The 16,089-nt window shown below is 48.6% G+C and overlaps 7 protein-coding genes across 7 annotated transcripts; 5 read left to right on the forward strand and 2 right to left on the reverse strand.

Moving 5' to 3' along the window:
* Positions 1-79: 79 nt before the first annotated feature.
* Positions 80-1,684, forward strand: BU24DRAFT_60777 (uncharacterized protein). Its single transcript, XM_033534462.1, has 3 exons — positions 80-125; positions 224-657; positions 744-1,684. Exons 2-3 carry the CDS (start codon positions 271-273, stop codon positions 1,575-1,577), a joined length of 1,221 nt encoding a protein of 406 aa, XP_033378898.1. The 5' UTR covers positions 80-125; positions 224-270; the 3' UTR covers positions 1,578-1,684.
* Positions 1,685-1,792: 108 nt separating this feature from the next.
* BU24DRAFT_427680 (uncharacterized protein) lies at positions 1,793-2,832 on the forward strand. The gene has a single exon (XM_033529274.1). The coding sequence runs from the start codon at positions 1,841-1,843 to the stop codon at positions 2,726-2,728; it is 888 nt and encodes a 295-aa protein (XP_033378899.1). The 5' UTR covers positions 1,793-1,840; the 3' UTR covers positions 2,729-2,832.
* A 320-nt stretch (positions 2,833-3,152) lies between these two features.
* Positions 3,153-5,162, forward strand: BU24DRAFT_427681 (cytochrome P450). Its single transcript, XM_033529275.1, has 3 exons — positions 3,153-3,513; positions 3,575-4,303; positions 4,367-5,162. The coding sequence occupies exons 1-3, from the start codon at positions 3,278-3,280 to the stop codon at positions 4,977-4,979; spliced, it is 1,578 nt and encodes a 525-aa protein (XP_033378900.1). The 5' UTR covers positions 3,153-3,277; the 3' UTR covers positions 4,980-5,162.
* Positions 5,163-5,437: 275 nt separating this feature from the next.
* On the forward strand, positions 5,438-8,730 carry BU24DRAFT_427682 (uncharacterized protein). The gene is made up of 2 exons (XM_033529276.1): positions 5,438-6,720; positions 6,772-8,730. Exons 1-2 carry the CDS (start codon positions 5,647-5,649, stop codon positions 8,491-8,493), a joined length of 2,796 nt encoding a protein of 931 aa, XP_033378901.1. The 5' UTR covers positions 5,438-5,646; the 3' UTR covers positions 8,494-8,730.
* A 330-nt stretch (positions 8,731-9,060) lies between these two features.
* BU24DRAFT_399998 (MFS general substrate transporter) lies at positions 9,061-11,029 on the reverse strand (the record flags this gene model as incomplete). Its single annotated transcript, XM_033525436.1, has 2 exons — positions 9,061-9,203; positions 9,256-11,029. The coding sequence occupies 2 exons, from the start codon at positions 11,027-11,029 to the stop codon at positions 9,061-9,063; spliced, it is 1,917 nt and encodes a 638-aa protein (XP_033378902.1).
* A 534-nt stretch (positions 11,030-11,563) lies between these two features.
* On the forward strand, positions 11,564-12,822 carry BU24DRAFT_400002 (alpha/beta-hydrolase; the record flags this gene model as incomplete). Its single annotated transcript, XM_033525437.1, has 2 exons — positions 11,564-11,611; positions 11,848-12,822. The coding sequence occupies 2 exons, from the start codon at positions 11,564-11,566 to the stop codon at positions 12,751-12,753; spliced, it is 954 nt and encodes a 317-aa protein (XP_033378903.1). The 3' UTR covers positions 12,754-12,822.
* Positions 12,823-13,713: 891 nt separating this feature from the next.
* Positions 13,714-16,054, reverse strand: BU24DRAFT_378663 (uncharacterized protein). The gene is made up of 2 exons (XM_033524670.1): positions 15,937-16,054; positions 13,714-15,799 (listed from the first exon to the last, which is right to left on the reverse strand). The coding sequence occupies exons 1-2, from the start codon at positions 15,982-15,984 to the stop codon at positions 13,916-13,918; spliced, it is 1,932 nt and encodes a 643-aa protein (XP_033378904.1). The 5' UTR covers positions 15,985-16,054; the 3' UTR covers positions 13,714-13,915.
* Between the last annotated feature and the right edge of the window lie 35 nt (positions 16,055-16,089).

Consider the following 16,089-nt stretch of genomic DNA (forward strand, 5'->3'; position numbering starts at 1 on the left):
ATGATTAGAAACTCAGATAGAGTCTTGATTGATATTCCTACGCGAACAGCAAAGAGGCTACTTGCCTGTCTGCATAGAGTACATTTTCCTTGAAACTTGTGATGGACCTCACTGCAGCGAAGCAGGTAGGCATTCTTGTTTTCCGAGGGCAAAGTGGGGCTGTTCACGTACTACAGCATAGAGAAGCTACTGTTATTACCCGTGTTGCTGATCCCATTGTCAGATAAGTAACTAAAAGGCTCTCATTGACTTCAAACTTTGCGAATACGAATGTGCTCTGCCTTCGGCTCCCCATCTTTATCTATTGTTGTCTTTCTCAGCTTTGCAATGACTCTCACACGCGAGCAGTTCCTAGACTCGCCTGCTGCTCATGCCCCTCCAGGCGTAGTGCCTAATCTCGAGAGCCCTGACAATACCAGAAACTATGCATTTCCTCTATTCATATTTGTGGTCACTGTTACAAATGCAGTGTTTCTTGCAAAGCTATGGGTTCAGCTACGAATCGTGAAGAAAATGCTGTTGGAAGATTACATCTTGAGTGTTGCTTGGCTTGTCTACAATGGGGCCTTTTGCACTATCGCTGTAATGATCTGTAACCTGCCTGTTGGGATGCATCGGTGGGATATGGATATGTCTCATCTGATGAAGCATTTATTCGTACGTTCAATTTTCATTGATATTTATTTATGACATTTTCCAGGCCTAATACAAGAGAAAGGGAATAATACTGAAACTATGTACAGCTCTTCAATTGTGCCTGGATCATTTACGGGATTTTGATGATATTGATCAAAGCCAATATCCTCCTGCAGTATATCCGCATTTTTGTTCCAGACGGTACTCGCTGCTTCACCTCTGTGGCATGCTACACCCTCATCACTCTAAACACGGGCTATCACACCATGTTCGTGTTTATGCTGATCTTTGCATGTGTGCCTCGTCACAAGATATGGGATTCTACGGCTTCTGGGCGTTGTCTCGATTGGCCCATCGTTCTAACGATAGGTAACACTGTTACCTTTATATCCGATGTTATCATTTGGGCAGTACCGCAAAGGATTATCTGGCGCTTGCACCTAAACAGAAGTAAGAAGTGGGGTCTAAGCGCTCTGTTTACTATTGGCATATTTGCTATCATCTGTTCGGCTGTGCGCATTCACTACCAAATTCTGCTTCTCAAAAGTCAGGCCGATGTTACCTTTATTGGATCGAAACTCTGTTTCTGGGGTACTTGCCAGGTCACGGCTGGGTTTTTGGTCGCCTGTCTTCCTACAACACCTCTATTATTCCGTAACATGAAGAAACGCACCTGGGCAGAGAAGTTAAGGAGCTGCGTGAGGAAGATTTGGAAGCTTTCGACATATGACTCTGGTTCTACACGGGAAAACAGGGTAAAGAACTCTTCTTCGGATGAAGGAGGCGGGAGTAAGCGGTTCGGTTCAGGAAGTGGTAAAAGAGTCGTGACAGATGTGGAATTTGACGAATTGGTGAATAGAGATATGTCCATTGCATCGCAATTCACGAGTAGGGGAGATGACGCCCAAAGCTCCTTTGGTGGATCGGCTAGGGGCATTTGAGCCGCATGGATTACTTGAAAGATGTCTTGGATGGCTGGTTCACAAGCATTAAGTCTACACTTACTCAAATAGAATCAATTCATCAATTGTTAGCTACCGGCTATTTAGATTACGTGCGTCGCTTATTGATTTGATTATCTCTCCCTGGCTCCGCTCTTCGCACCACCTCCACCACTACTTCTTTCAACAACAACGACTACAATAGCAATTTGACATATATTGCGATCTGCCACAAGCCTTCTAATATTTCCAGGCGTTCAGAAATGTCTGAAAATCCTAGCTTTCGGTCACTAAGTCACTCCATCTCTCTCTACGAGCCTCTAGAACCCTCGAAGGGCGAGCTGGTCATTCTTGCTACATGGCTGAGCGGCACAGCAAAACACATCGCGAAATATACGTCCCTATACAGAGTCCTGGCTCCTAAAGCAAGAATACTATTGATACAGGCACCTCTCGATAGTTTTCTGGCACCGTATCCTATTCAAACACGAAATATTCGGCCTGCAATTAATCCCATTGCCCAAGTCTTGGAGGACTGCGAATCTGAAACGCTTTCTAATTCCGGACACTCCTTAGTCACCCCCCATGTACTATTACACGTCTTCTCAAATGGTGGTGCAAACAATGTCCTCCAGCTTCTGAAATTATGGAAGTCAGAAACAGGCACCCCTATGCCACTTTGCGGTCTCGTCATTGATTCGGCCCTGGCTACTGGCGGATATGAGCAGAACTATCGTGGCTTCCAACAAAGTATACCGAACAACGCGATCTTCAGACTTCTCGGCCCTGTAGCCGCCGGCTATGCCTTGCTAGTTCTAGAGATATCTATAGCGCTGGGCAGGTACCCAAGGCCGGAAACTGCTATACGCCAATCTTTCTTCGATGAAATGCTGGTCAAAGTCGGCGGACCTGACAACTTATCGACTAAGCGGATCTGCTACTTCGCTAGTAAAGCGGATCAAAATACGCCTTTTGAGAATATTGTGAGCCATTCTGAAGAGGCAAAGTGGCGAGGATGGAGTGTGGATCTGCACCTGTGGGATGACACTGGACATTGTAACCATTTGGGGAAACATGAAAAGGAGTACGTCAAGGCGCTGAGGGACATTTGGATGCCAAAGAAACAGAATCCAGTGCGGTCGAGACTGTAATTTAGACCGAACCAGACACTTTCTTTCAAAGTCTCCAGACATCCCTGGCTAGAACATCAATAGTAGCAAGTGACACAAGAGCGCATGCTAACAATGGCGAGAGGCCGTCCGTTACAAAAGTGGGAAGTGACACAGAGTATATCTTACACTGTATACCTTGGCCTAATATGAGCGAATTGCGACGACCCACTTACGGACCGGAAAGCGTGTAGGAAACCCTGCACTATCTTTGCTAAGATCACGTACTACTCTTTTTGCCTAGATTTAGATGAATAATGGATCGTTTATTACAGGATTCGTCCTTCATGTGTCCCTGTGGCACAGTAGACTGCTTCGGACACCGAGGAACTTGGTCACTAGGAGGCATCAACGGCAGTGGCGTTTCGTCCCCGCAATGCATAGACGTTGCACTGTTTCCGCACAATTACACCCTTTGCAACTTCATGGCAGCGCCTGCAAGCCTCAGCGCCTTGTAAAACTTGGTAGTTTCGAGCAGTACTCGACGACATTGAATATTTGCTCTATCTAAGACATACTCGCGCCTCTATGATGGTTCTCTCGATTGTTAGTGCTACTTTGCAAGCTCAAGTGGGTTCAATTCCACCGCACTTTGCATATGTAGCGGCATCAATATTCCTTTCACTCGTTGCTTTCCGTGTATGGAAGTTCACGATACGACCACTTTTATATCCAGAGGAGCCCAGGGAGCTCCCATACTGGATCCCATACTTTGGCCATACATTTGCATATGTGAGGAGCGGGCATGATGTTGTTATGCAGGCAAAGTATGCTGAAACCCACAATGCGTATATAATGAGAACTCTGTAGCCTCACAAAAGCATTCAGGGCATACCTCAATGGTTCATGTGAACCCTTTGCGCTTCAACTCAAAGATCGTAAAATGTACTTCATCTTGCATCCAGACGACAGCACTACAGTGTACAGGAACACAACCACAATGACATTCATCAAAATCGTGGAGCAGCTGCAGCGAACTTTCCGCATCTCCGAAACGACGATGCGAATTGCTTGGGCATTGCCTAGGTCCAAAGAGGAGGATCGAGTACAGACTATCGCTGGAGTTCCAAACCCTGGTCTGAAAAGCTTGGGCGACTTGAGCATGGATTTCTGGAGAACACAGGTCGCGGGAAAGGAATACGGGGCTATTGAAGCAAAGTTCTCACGCTTGATAGCCGACGATTTGGCCAAGGAAGTTGCTCTTGCAGACAAAAGAGATGGAGTGCTGAAGCTACTTCCACTCATGCAGCGAGTTTTCCTGAGCGCGGGTCTACGCACCTTCTTTGGAGAGAAGCTCCTAGAGGTCGATCCCGATATTGTAGCCAAGTTCATCGCGTTTGACGACGAAAGTTGGAAGCTATGGTTCAAGTGGCCATTGTCACACAAGATGTTTGCAAATAAGCAGAGAGTGGAAGACTCTCTCGAGAAGTGGCTCAAATTGCCCCGCGAAGAGAGGGTCGGCTTGGCGTATTTGGTAGATACGATAGAGAAAACACAATTGGCAATCGGAACTCCAGTTGAGGATTTGGCTAGGATTATGCATCTATTGGTCTTCATGTAAGTATCACTGGCCCCAGCTATAAGATCATCCCAGCATTCAAGCTGATTACAATATCGAAGTATCAATACGAACACATACAAAGCTGCATATTGGGCTACTGCCCACCTTCTCACCAACTCTTCTATCCGAGATGATATTCAATCCGAAGTCTTTGAGGCCCGGCAGCTCATTGACTCGCCTCGTCTTAGTGAATCCTATCTTAGCCACCTTCGAAACGAAACACCCCGAATAGCAGCTCTGTTGCACGAATCTCTTCGTTACTACAGCGCCTCATCCTCTATAAGGCTTACTCTCGCCCCAGTCGCAATCGGAAAGCGCATCATTCCTGCCAAGTCCGTTGTCTTCATTCCTTTCCGTCCCTTGCACTACGATGCGGAGGTTTTTGGATCCGACGTCAATTTGTTCAATCCAGATCGATTCTTCAACGATAAAAAGCTCTCAAGCTCGCAGAACTTCAAATCCTTCAGCGGTGGTAGCAGTTATTGTCCTGGGCGGGTGCTCGCAAGGGTGGAATTTGCGGCCTTTGTTGGAGAACTGCTTGGTGCGTATAATGTAGAAGTTGTAAGCGAATGCAGGGTGCCTACAACAGATGAGAAAGTACCTACCAAAGGGATCTTGATGCCTATGAGTGGAGAGGATCTAAGTGTAAAAATATCTTATAAGAAGGCATAATGATGCAAGAAATACAACTAGTAGGTACAATCCGGAACACAAGGGTAAATGTGTAGAAGTGTTGGTGCAGTGGAGTTTCCAGGATGAAGCGGCGATCACAAAGATATAACTCCAGTATTTTGTCGCGATATCAATCACGTCGGATAGTTTCAATCAATAAATAGTCATAATTGAAGGCTCTATCGCGGCTTTTAAAATGTCTCTCTTCAGATTATTTTCCATTAATGATCGACTTGCTGAATTATGCGACTGTTGAAAATTGGGCTATTCGTCCAACAGAGCGACCCCCCGGTCGGGCCAAAACAGGTTGCCTAAATCGTGCATTTATCTGTAAACGAGTGAATTATTCTTCAAATTACAAATCACGTATGTTTGAGGTCCGTATAAATCCTCAGCAGAATAAGAAAATTCTAGGAAAGCGCCATAGTGTAGAACAGTTGAGCTTGTTGGACGTTCATCTTGAGTGTGGACGTTTGATCAAGGTTCTGAAAGGCTCCACACGCTATGATGATGCGCTGACCACCTCCGATCCAATTGCACCTCCGCCATCGTCAACAACGACTGCTCTGTCTACTACCTCCTCTACTGTACGTGTACGACCGCGGCAACGGCTCCTCGCTCCTGCACAATTGCAATCAAATTTATCTGCAGGTCATGTGGTGCCACGATGGCTACGTTCGACCTTGTCCTCCTGTCATCATCCCCGCCGACCACTAGCAATGATGTACGGCAACGATCGACTCCTCCAAGCAACCAGCAACGCGTCGCCTTGCCCGCCCCATCCCCTCCTTTACTCCCTACAAATGCAAGTAGCATGGCACAGCTATCCGGCGCGTTAAGATCGGGATCTCGCGCAGCTCTCATTCCTGAGGGTGCGGTTACGGGGTTTGCCACCGCTGGGAGTCTGTTCCGGTCGCACCATTTTGACCTCACCACTGAAGATTCCCCTCCACCACCAGCGGCAACATCGCGCCGTGCAAAATACCAGGAAGACGATCAAAAGCCTACGAGGCCCAGGAAACAGCCCTCCAAAGCGAAAGCGAAAGCGAAGGCCAAAACCGATGCCGACAGCATTGAACCCAAGCCTAGGAAAGGCAGGACTCGCAAGGTCAAGGAAACCAATAGGGACGGCCTGCCTGCAGCACCCACCACTTCTTCTCATTTTCCTATTGTTGAGCCCTCAATCACAGACAGCGCCCCAGTCGAATGTGCAGCACCTGCACCGAAAGCCAAACCCACCAAGCCTCGCAAGCCTCGCGCAGTAAAAGAACCGAATGCAGACAATGTTGGGGAAAATGAGGCGGGTACAAAGACAGACAAAGCCAAAAGAAGCCGCAAATCAGTAAAAACTCAGAAGGGAAGCGTGGTGTCTGAACATTTTGGTAATCTGGTTCAACAGGTGGGGTTGTCTTGCGATGGGAAAGAGCCTCTTGGGGTAGCCTCTGCCGTGCAAGAGGCGCCGCCATTGCAGGCAACAAACAACTGCAATGAGAACCTGGAGGTCGAAGAGGCCGTAGCGCGCCGGCGGGATTGGACACCTGTGAAGGATACCATCCCTGAGATCCAGGATCATTGCAACGAGCCCAGTATCAGGGTGGAGAGTGGCCTGCCGGTGCAAACGAATTCATTTAGCAGTATGCTCACGAGCTTTGCGGTTGAGACTTTAGAGGCACGGGACACTGCCGATGGTACCTCGAAGAACTCGAAGAGCACTACTTCGACAAGGAAACGAAGAGTTGAGGTGAGTTCATGCAAGCGCACAAGACCACAGTTCATATACTGATGATCCCAGCTTGTCGAAGGCCCGAACAATCAGCCTGCCTCCCGAGACTCTTCTCCCGTGAAGAAAGCGCCAAAGAAGAAGCCGAGGACAATAACAGATCTTGTAACAGGCCAATATGCAGCTCAAGAGGCCGATCCGATCTCGAACCTAGAGCCGAAGGCGTTCTTTGAATCACGTGGAAATACAGTCAAGATTCCCTTGAATGATGTATCAAATCGTCAAATGGGAACAGCCACGAACAAGTCAACACGTAAGCCACCGACTTCAAAAGCAGCAGCGAAGAAGAAAAGCTCGAAATCACAGAATGGTTCCAGTAAGCCGCCAGTGCCACCGAAGATGATGGCAGATAAACTCCTGAGTCCGTCGTCGGCAATGTCAAAATTTAAAAAACAAGATGTTCTCTTTGGCACATCAAGTCAGCTTGCGCTCGAAGAATCTCCATCCACAGTTCGCCAAATACAACAAGCCATTCGGGAATCCGAGCACGACTTGATTCCGTTCTCCGGAAACCTATTGTACGCCCAATCGCCTGCCTCTAAGGGCATCATGTCAAGGATGCAAAAGCAAGATGGTAAGCGTGGCCTCTGGGCCGCAAGCGCAAGGGATGAATGTGGCCAGATGCTTGAGCAGCAGGAGGAAATATACATTCCAGAACCAGACCGCACTCAAGACTTACCCCTTCTTATGGACGATACCGTTGATGACCACCCTGACGAAATGCACATCACCGATACGATAGATGTAGGAGACGATCGTGAAGAGATCATCCATATATCGTCTGATCTTCCGACGCCCCCTGCGACAGTGCTGGAAGAACGTAGAGAACTAGCGTACACCGATGCCGAAGAAATACTACCAAACATTGAAGGTCATACACCTGCACCAATACCCATTTGCGATATTAGCTCCGACTTCCCAGACATTGATGATATACCTCTATCTACGCAACCGCAGAGGTGGAGCCCGCCTTCATCAGATCCACCACTGAAGGGCACTCTCATATCTCCAAGAAGAGGTCGAGGCCGTCCACCAAAATCGCATTCCGCTTTCCCCGTCTCAAAAGTGCCCACTCTTAACCCTGAATTACGACCAGAAAACGATATTACCAACCCGCGCACGCCGCCTAGGCCGACAGGGCGATTCGCAAATATCGAAGAAATACTTGATTCCGAAGATGATGAAGCTTTGAGTCCAACCCCGCCCCGGAACTCAAAATTCATCAAATCACCTCCCTTAGCCCTAGTGCCATTGTCACTTCCAGGCCACGAGCCTGCAGCTGAGAAAGAGAATGTTGATGACACTGTCATTCCTGTTAGCATGGTGCCGATAGTACATCTCCAATGGAACGCCATCAAGACTAGCGTATTCAAGCAGATGACTTCCACTATCCGTGCACTTCGTCCATCTATGAATCCCCTAGAGCCGTCCTGGTATGAAAGGATTCTAATGTATGACCCGATCATCGCGGAAGATTTGACAGAGTACTTCAACACATCGACCAGCATACGAGTGTGGAGAAGAGCTACCCAGAAACAAATCAAAAGTTTCAATAAGCAGAGGAAACTCCAGAAAGAGAAGCCCTTGGTCGTGGAAAATGAGGAAGATCATGCCCTCGCTGTAGAGAAAGAGCTAGAACCTTGGATGGTACAACGTTGGTGCCAGGAAATGAGCATTTGCTGCATCAACAGAGAAGGAAAAGGACGAGGCGGCGCACGGAAAAGTCATTTTTGAGGCGCATGCCACTTTTGGTATGCTTGATTCTTACAACGCGATACCCTGAAACGAACATGATATTTTCGGTTATGATCCATTACGACTAGAATGATATTACGATTAGCCAAAGATTCGAGGACCTATGTGATGGTGTTTTTGACCTTGATCTACAAACGCTTATGGCTGTCGCGACCCGATCACGAGATCACGTGAGCATTTTACTTGGCACTTCCGCATTTTAGATCTGTAGGCTGGTTTGACATCTGTGAATTGAAATTTCGCAACTTTTATAAGCATTGAAGATATAATGGCTAATCAAATCAGATTAGCGTTGAGTCATACATAATTGTAGTGGCGTTGCAAGTATTCAAGACTGTGCAATACTACTTAAACATCATGTCTTGCAGAGCAGCTGAAGGGAACAGTGTAGTGTCACAAAATCGACAGATCAGAACCGTCTTGTTAGTAAACCACCCTTCAACAATGCGAATTGATCAACAGCACATCACAACAAAGCGGCATGGAACACTCTGCAACTACTTCGCCAACTTTAGGCATATCAGCGCCACATTTTCCACATACCTCTCAAGTCTCCTTGTAGTAGAGGCGCTTCGCCTTAGCAAAAAAGCCATGCAACTCCTTATTATCATCTCTCTCCTTGATCTCAACTGGCTGTCCAGCCATATCGGTGTTTGTGATTGCATTTTGTTGCTTTCCGAGGTAGTAATCTATCGATTGTTAGCATACATGCCAGGTGCTTTATTCCGTCGGGAGTCCTACTAGGCATAAGGAGAGACGCAATAATGGGAATGATATTCAGTACAAGCGCTGTGACGAACAGGACACCGTTTGTTCGAGTGTATGCCCTGATGGCGCCTTGACGGATAGGGTCGTCGAAGCGGTACTTGGTACGCAGAGTCTTGATGCTACCGTAAAGACTTTGAATCGTCTTCTCGGGGACGTTGGGTAACTCATCGCGCATATTCGATATCATGTGGGTGGTCCAGATCGATCCAGCAATCGAGTATCCGACCGAGGAGCCTAGTGTGCTCCAGAGGGAGAGGATGGCAATTACAGAAGACAGGTCCTCGTGAGGGACAGAGGCCTGCGAACCGACACGCGCGCCGATGACTTGGAAGGAGTTGCAGCCGACGAGGATCTGAGACAAAACGAGCGCGACGGTGTTTTGGGTGCTTCGCACGTCAGTTGTCATCACGATTGCGTATCCGAGAAACTTCAGGACAGATCCAGCGACCATCAGGGTCTTGTAGCGATGGGTAGTGCGATGGATGAGGCCACTGATTGGGCCGAGGAAGCAGAGCGTGAGGGTCGTGGCTGCCATGAAAACGGTCCAGGCATAGTTTGACCAGTCTTTGATGACGTAGATGTACGACGAGAGGTACAGTCCGCGTATCGAGCTGGCTAGCATACCGATGGAATCAGCAGCGAGAGCGCACATGAAGGCGCGGTTGTTAAAGATGTTTTTGGTCATGACAGGCTTCGGGGCGACGAAGTACTCGTATGCTGCGAATATCACAAGGATAATGAAACCGCAGACGATCATGGCGAGCATGGACGGATTATTCCAGCCACCGTCGGCAGACTTGACGAGGTTGAATGTGAGGAGTATCAATGCGAAGCCTATTCCTAGGAGGAATAAGCCAGCGAGATCGATGTCGATGATGCCCTGCCATCCCAACGCCATCCAGTGTCTGGCTCCCTTGACCTTAAGACCCTGCCTCCTTGCCATCCCGGCTTCACCGAAGCTGATCACCCCAAGCTTGTCGGCACGACGCTGAACACCATACAAAGTCAGGATGGCGGGGATCAAGAGCACCGGCATCATGATGGCGAACATTCCCAGACCCCAGCGCCATTTATCGGGGATCATGGCATCGGCGATAAACCCATTGACGAAGGTGGTGACGAGGAACGGGGCACTGAGGAGTGCAGACCAGAAGGCTCGCCATTCGAGGGGCGTAAGGTCGGCTACGATGATGTCGCCGAGCAGATCAAGACCAGATTTGCCGAAGGACGTGAATGCTATCCCAACCGTGTAAGCAGCAATATCATGGCAGGTTGCAGCAACAACGAATCCGATGATGTAGAAGACCAGGACGAGGACATAACAAGTCGGGCGAGACGTGATATCAGAAAGCTTGCTAAGGAAAGGCTTTGAGATTGCGCGAATGATGGCTGCAGCCGTGCTGACGGTACTGATTTCAGCGTGATGGTTGAAGGAGGATGCGGCGATGATGGTGAAGTTGGACGTGATTCCCTGGTCAAGTGCATATGCAAACATAGTCAAGCCAATCGATGCGGCAAGGACATAGAGCAACAGGCGGCCTGACCTTCCGGATTGATACAGCACATGGCTAAATCGCTCGACCTTTGCAACTCCAGGTGTTGTCGACTCTCTCGGTATGGGCTTCTCAGGGTCATCATAGTCGGGGCTAGTTGAGCGTATGATTGTATTCTTTCCGTCAAGCTGTACTGCCGGTGCGGCAGCAATAGCTTGGTCAGTCGGGGCAGTATTCAGTGTCTTGTCTGTCATCTCGTTTCAGCAATAATAAAGCCAGGAGATTCAAACCATCGCTATTTGACATACTGACTACCACATATATTCATTTCCACTTCAGGGCTGATCGTCCACCAGATACCCCAGATATTGGCGGCGCACATGCGTCGGAATACTCAGTGCAGATATGGGGATGCTAGCATTGTCAATCTCAAAACCACTGTCACGATGATTGTCATGAGCATATAATCGCCAAGGCGCACGCATGCCCAATGTGGTCTCATAACAGTTGATCATTGCAGAGCCACTACCCTGATTGATTAGATTAGATAAAAATTCTGCTCGTATAGCGCTCCTTGGCCGTCATAACTCATCAAGTGGCAGTAAATACGAGGTCGACTTGTGGGTTTCTCTGCAACTAGTTGCGGCCAGTGAAAAAACTGGTATTTGACCCGCTAACATTTGGTAAAAAGCCGACATGGCGTTTCGAGGCGGTCTGACCTATAAGAATCGGAGGTATCTTCCCCGAACCTCAGCACAGCATTCATTCCACAGCCCAGTAAAGCAGAAATGGCAGAATATCGACACCTAAGAAAGCCGCATCCTCAATGGCTTGAAGTAAGTTGCTCCTATGACTAGGCGACCTTCCCCTGCATTACCCTCTATTGCTACATGGGACGCACAATTCCGATAATATCTACCATACCTGCTACGAGGTATCTCCTCTAACGCTGGGTTCTGTTGCCGCACTAGCCAATGAAACTACCCCGCGCGGTACATCATTAGATCACCTCTGCAATCTATCACCAATCCCAACAGCTCTTGAACAACGCTGATCACACGTGCCGCTACAGTTCCCCAAGAATTTGCCTCCCGGTACACGTATCAATCGTATGAGCAGGGAGCGCAAGCAAATAATACCGGATCCCGCCCTCGACATTTCTGAATTCGACATCAAAGCTCGCGATGGATACGATATCCGCATCCGCTCCTATCGCAGAATTGGTGCAGGAAACAAGCTCCCACTATTCCTCTACATGCATGGCGGAGGCTTCGTCACGGGATCCTTAGAAACAGATGATCCTACCTGCCGAGCCTGGGCGAAGTCGATTGATCTGCATGTTCTCAACGTCGAGTACCGTCTTGCACCTGAGCACAGCTTCCCATTCGGCTTCGAAGACTGCTGGGATGTTTTGTCGTGGACGAGTACGCCCGAAGCTGCTGAGAAGCTCGACGTAGACCTCACCAAGGGGTTCCTCGTCGGCGGCACGTCTGCGGGTGGTAATTTCACCGCCGGGCTTGCACAGAGGTATCTTTCGAAACAGATGTCGCCGCCCATCACCGGTCTGGTTCTCTTGGCTTCGTCCTTCTGCCATCCAGATGTCCGACCCGAGAGGTACCGCTCGCAGATTCTGAGTGTCGACGAGATCGACGACGCCCCTGGCCTCACGAAAGCATCTATCGAGTATTTCTGGAAGAAGTATGGCGCGCCGAAGGACGACATACGCTACTCGCCGCTGCTTAACGATTCCTGGAAGGGCATTGCGAAGAAGGCTTATTTCTCGGTTTGTGGTTGGGACCCGAGACGCGATGAGGAGTTGCTTCTGGGAAAGATCTTGAGGGAGGACGGCTTGGAGGTGAAAGAGGATGTGTACCCTGGTCTGCCACACGGCTTCTGGACGACGTGTCCGGATCTGGAAGTTAGTAGGGACTGGGAGAAGGACGTCGTTGGCGCCGTGAAGTGGATGCTAGAGCCATAATCGCGATACGTGACGAATAGTGAATAGATAATAATAGCACCTATATCACCCTATCATAAAAGAGAGTTGTTACTTGTTCTGGGATTTGAATTAATACACAATCACATGTACCCCGTTACTGACAGTGACAGTGAAAACTTTGGATACAATACGAACCTGTATCAATGCCCATTGTCACAACAAAGGAGCCACTTTTCACGAACTCAGCCCATTCACTCTCCAAACAAAGATAATAATCATGGTGTGTCGGTGATTCACCCAATCACAGAAACGTCACAGCTTGCCAACGCGCGCAGGCCAATGATTCAATAACCACCATGCATACTGCTTTCCCTTCAAGCCCAAGCATTACAAAATCACATCTATTCTAGTTCTCCCCTCACACAATCCTTCGTCTTTCACACTCAGTTCATACAGATACAGTCTTCACAACCCAAAATCTCAACGATCTTCGAGAAAATGCCGCATAGCCCAGGAACAAACACAACGTACAAGAGGTACTTTCGCTGGCGCTGTTGCCATTGCTACAAATACCACGCCGTGATCTCAAGACCTAGTCCGTATCCGCAGCTGGAGAGGACATGCACGTTATGCGATCATCACGGGTGTCAGAGATGCAGTTGGCAGGAGTTTATCCTGGGGCTGTAGGACCCGTAATCAAATCGCCGATGAGGGAGGAGGGAAAAGAATGCGACGGAAGTAGTATTGTGGTGTAGCATCATAGATGAGGCTATTCGGGGATCACTTGCATAGGGAAAGGCACAAGGCAGGGCATAGATAGATGATAGATCGATCAGGGCTGCCGAGACGGATCGAGGCATCATCTACCTACCTCCAGAGGCCTATCGACAGGTCAAATATCTACCTTTCCTACCTATTCACCGATTGCGGGTCGTGCCTGTGATGCTCCCTACTACAGAGGCGTCTATACGCGACAGTATCAACTGTTGAAATGCGACCGTTTAAAATGTAACATTGCGACTTTAGCTATTAACGCTATATTAAACTATGATTGTTCATATCTAAATGAAATGACATTGAGGTCTCCACCTCCTGAAGTTGCGCGCTTTTGTTGGTGTATGCCTGATGGAGAGGAATAGTCTCGTGCATTTACAATGATGTGATGAAGAGGAAAGTGTAGGTCTGGAGAGGAACCTCTATTTCAGACATTTTGAACCTGCAGAATTTTGAGATTTTCATGCATCTTGGGCTGTCTCTGCTCATCCCATTCTTCGTCAGTGACAACCTTCATCGGCATACTGGCTCCGGTGATGGGATCGCGACTCATAGCGATCTCTACCATTTGCTTATTGATCTTGACTACGAGTCTCGGGACGTCCTTGCCGGCATGAAGCTCCTGCATCCATTGGAGTAGGTCCTCTGGGATATGCCCGCCTTCGAGAATCTCGCAAGCGAACGCGAACAAAGGCATTGTTACTATATCGGCACGCCACAGTAGATGGATCTTGTTACTTTCACGGACGATGTGGTCCTGCGCCGTTTCATAAAGCTTGATGTCTGCTTGGATTTGGTCATGCTCGGGTGAGCCTTGCTCGTGGAAAAGCTGTAGGATTCTCAATCGCCGAAGTTTTCGGTACCACGCTCCGATAGAGGTTTGCATTGGAGTAAGGATGCGAAGCGGGACTAGGTGAAGTGTCGAAGATATTGATAGGGCATATGGTACAGATCGAAGCACGTTGGATGCGGCAGCTATGTCTACGCGTTCTACAGTCTCCATGCTAGGTAAAGCGCTCGCAGCTGATTGCAAGGGAAATGAATCGTAGAGGGTGTAAGTAACGCCGCAGAGATAGTTTTGAAGAGTCCAGAATCTGTTCAGCAGAATGACGCTTTCAACAGACTCGAAGTATAGGGTATCGTCAATGAACCCTTGGAGCTCCGGTCCGGGGGAAATGGGTAGCTTGGAAGTGACAGCCTGGTAGTATTCTTCCAAGAGAGTCGTAGGCATAATCTGCCAAAGCGATTCTATAGAGGAAACTGCTTTTGCAAGAGCCTCAACATCGTCCGGATCCCGTTTGGCATCCCGGACAAGCTTGATCATACGAGGAACTTGAATCAAGGAATGCATGAGAGTCATTGCAACTCGATATCGCAATGACTGTGTATGACTAGAGCCAGTTGGCGGAGAACGGGTGACGTTGAGGTAGAAATCATTCTCAAATTTTGACTGCCGTCCCGAAAAGGCAGCCTCGGCAATCTCGTCCATGTATGTGTTGTCGATGAAGCTCCAGTAGTCTTCGTCGGCGATCTCCGGCGTTGACCTCGATTTCAATATCTCAGACAGTGCCATTGAATGAGTAGTATAGTTGACCCAATTCTCGACCCCCATGAGAATTTCACCATTGAAGTGCATCTTGATCGCAAGGAGTATGTCGAACGGAACATTGCCCTTGACCTGAGCTAGACCGTCCCTTAGCGCCTTTAATGCAACTCCTTTAGACTGCCGTGCAATGCGCTGTTTCGAAAAAGATGGATCTGAGAAGAATGCGAAGCTATCAATGGCATACTTGACAGCAGTATCGAACGCTGGACTGCATCCAATCCTTGTTGGGATTGAGTTCACCCATGTTCCGTGGATCAGGAAGGGGTTGCCTTGCGATTCCGGCCCTATCATCTTGATAAACCGCGTTGCAAGAGACATCTCGGGTGATGAAGGTCGAATTAAAGACAGGCCAGACGAAGAAGGAGTAGAATTGCGAGACGATTCGCTGCTTGAAAGCCTCTGGAGTCCACCCTGCCTGCTGAGGACCCATGTTTCCGGTGACGTACCGTCAAGTTGATAGGCGGCGTCGACATCGCTCCTGTCCGCTTCCACGTCTGACGAAGAAATGGAGCTGGCCTGAGGAGTAAAGACTGCTGAGTTTTCGGAATCGACGAGGGGTACTATGCGAGGCGCAACTTTCGCTTTACCGTGTCCGGAGTACTTGGTAGGAGTTTCCAGCACAAGTGCTGATGCTTTTCCGTATGTATACGTGCATGAGCGCTCTTTCTTCCGACATGCGCCGCATTTGGGTTTCTTCTCGTCACACTGCCAAAGGATTATTAGATATATTCGAGTCAATCAGTTAAGGCATCCGCGCAGTAAGGCTAGAGCAAATCCGCCCCATCTTAATTGGGTAGAAAGTGCGGCAGGGTTGCACATGGCCACAACGAATTGCCACATACCTTGACCTTTCGAGCTCGACATGTGTCACACTTTCCAACTTGTGTCATTGCAATGCTGTGTGCAAGAAGGAAGCCTATCTTCACATAACTGTAGAATTGTAGAAGATGGGGGAGAAATGTGGATGCCTGGATGACGAAGCCAAGTTGCAATCA

Source organism: Aaosphaeria arxii (genome assembly GCF_010015735.1).
Source record: "Aaosphaeria arxii CBS 175.79 unplaced genomic scaffold BU24scaffold_11, whole genome shotgun sequence".
Classification (NCBI taxonomy): domain Eukaryota; kingdom Fungi; phylum Ascomycota; class Dothideomycetes; order Pleosporales; genus Aaosphaeria; species Aaosphaeria arxii.

Excerpts from the sequence above, each read along its gene's own strand:
- BU24DRAFT_60777 (XM_033534462.1), top strand. The coding sequence starts at position 271 with ATGTGCTCTGCCTTCGGCTCCCCATCTTTATCTATTGTTGTCTTTCTC. Across the intron at positions 658-743 it reads ATCTGATGAAGCATTTATTC|CTCTTCAATTGTGCCTGGAT; the intron begins GTACGTTCAATT and ends AACTATGTACAG.
- BU24DRAFT_427680 (XM_033529274.1), top strand. The coding sequence starts at position 1,841 with ATGTCTGAAAATCCTAGCTTTCGGTCACTAAGTCACTCCATCTCTCTC.
- BU24DRAFT_427681 (XM_033529275.1), top strand. The coding sequence starts at position 3,278 with ATGGTTCTCTCGATTGTTAGTGCTACTTTGCAAGCTCAAGTGGGTTCA. Across the intron at positions 3,514-3,574 it reads GATGTTGTTATGCAGGCAAA|GGCATACCTCAATGGTTCAT; the intron begins GTATGCTGAAAC and ends AAAAGCATTCAG. Across the intron at positions 4,304-4,366 it reads ATGCATCTATTGGTCTTCAT|TATCAATACGAACACATACA; the intron begins GTAAGTATCACT and ends ACAATATCGAAG.
- BU24DRAFT_427682 (XM_033529276.1), top strand. The coding sequence starts at position 5,647 with ATGGCTACGTTCGACCTTGTCCTCCTGTCATCATCCCCGCCGACCACT. Across the intron at positions 6,721-6,771 it reads CAAGGAAACGAAGAGTTGAG|CTTGTCGAAGGCCCGAACAA; the intron begins GTGAGTTCATGC and ends TGATGATCCCAG.
- BU24DRAFT_378663 (XM_033524670.1), bottom strand. The coding sequence starts at position 15,984 with ATGACACAAGTTGGAAAGTGTGACACATGTCGAGCTCGAAAGGTCAAG. Across the intron at positions 15,800-15,936 it reads GTCGAGCTCGAAAGGTCAAG|TGTGACGAGAAGAAACCCAA; the intron begins GTATGTGGCAAT and ends ATCCTTTGGCAG.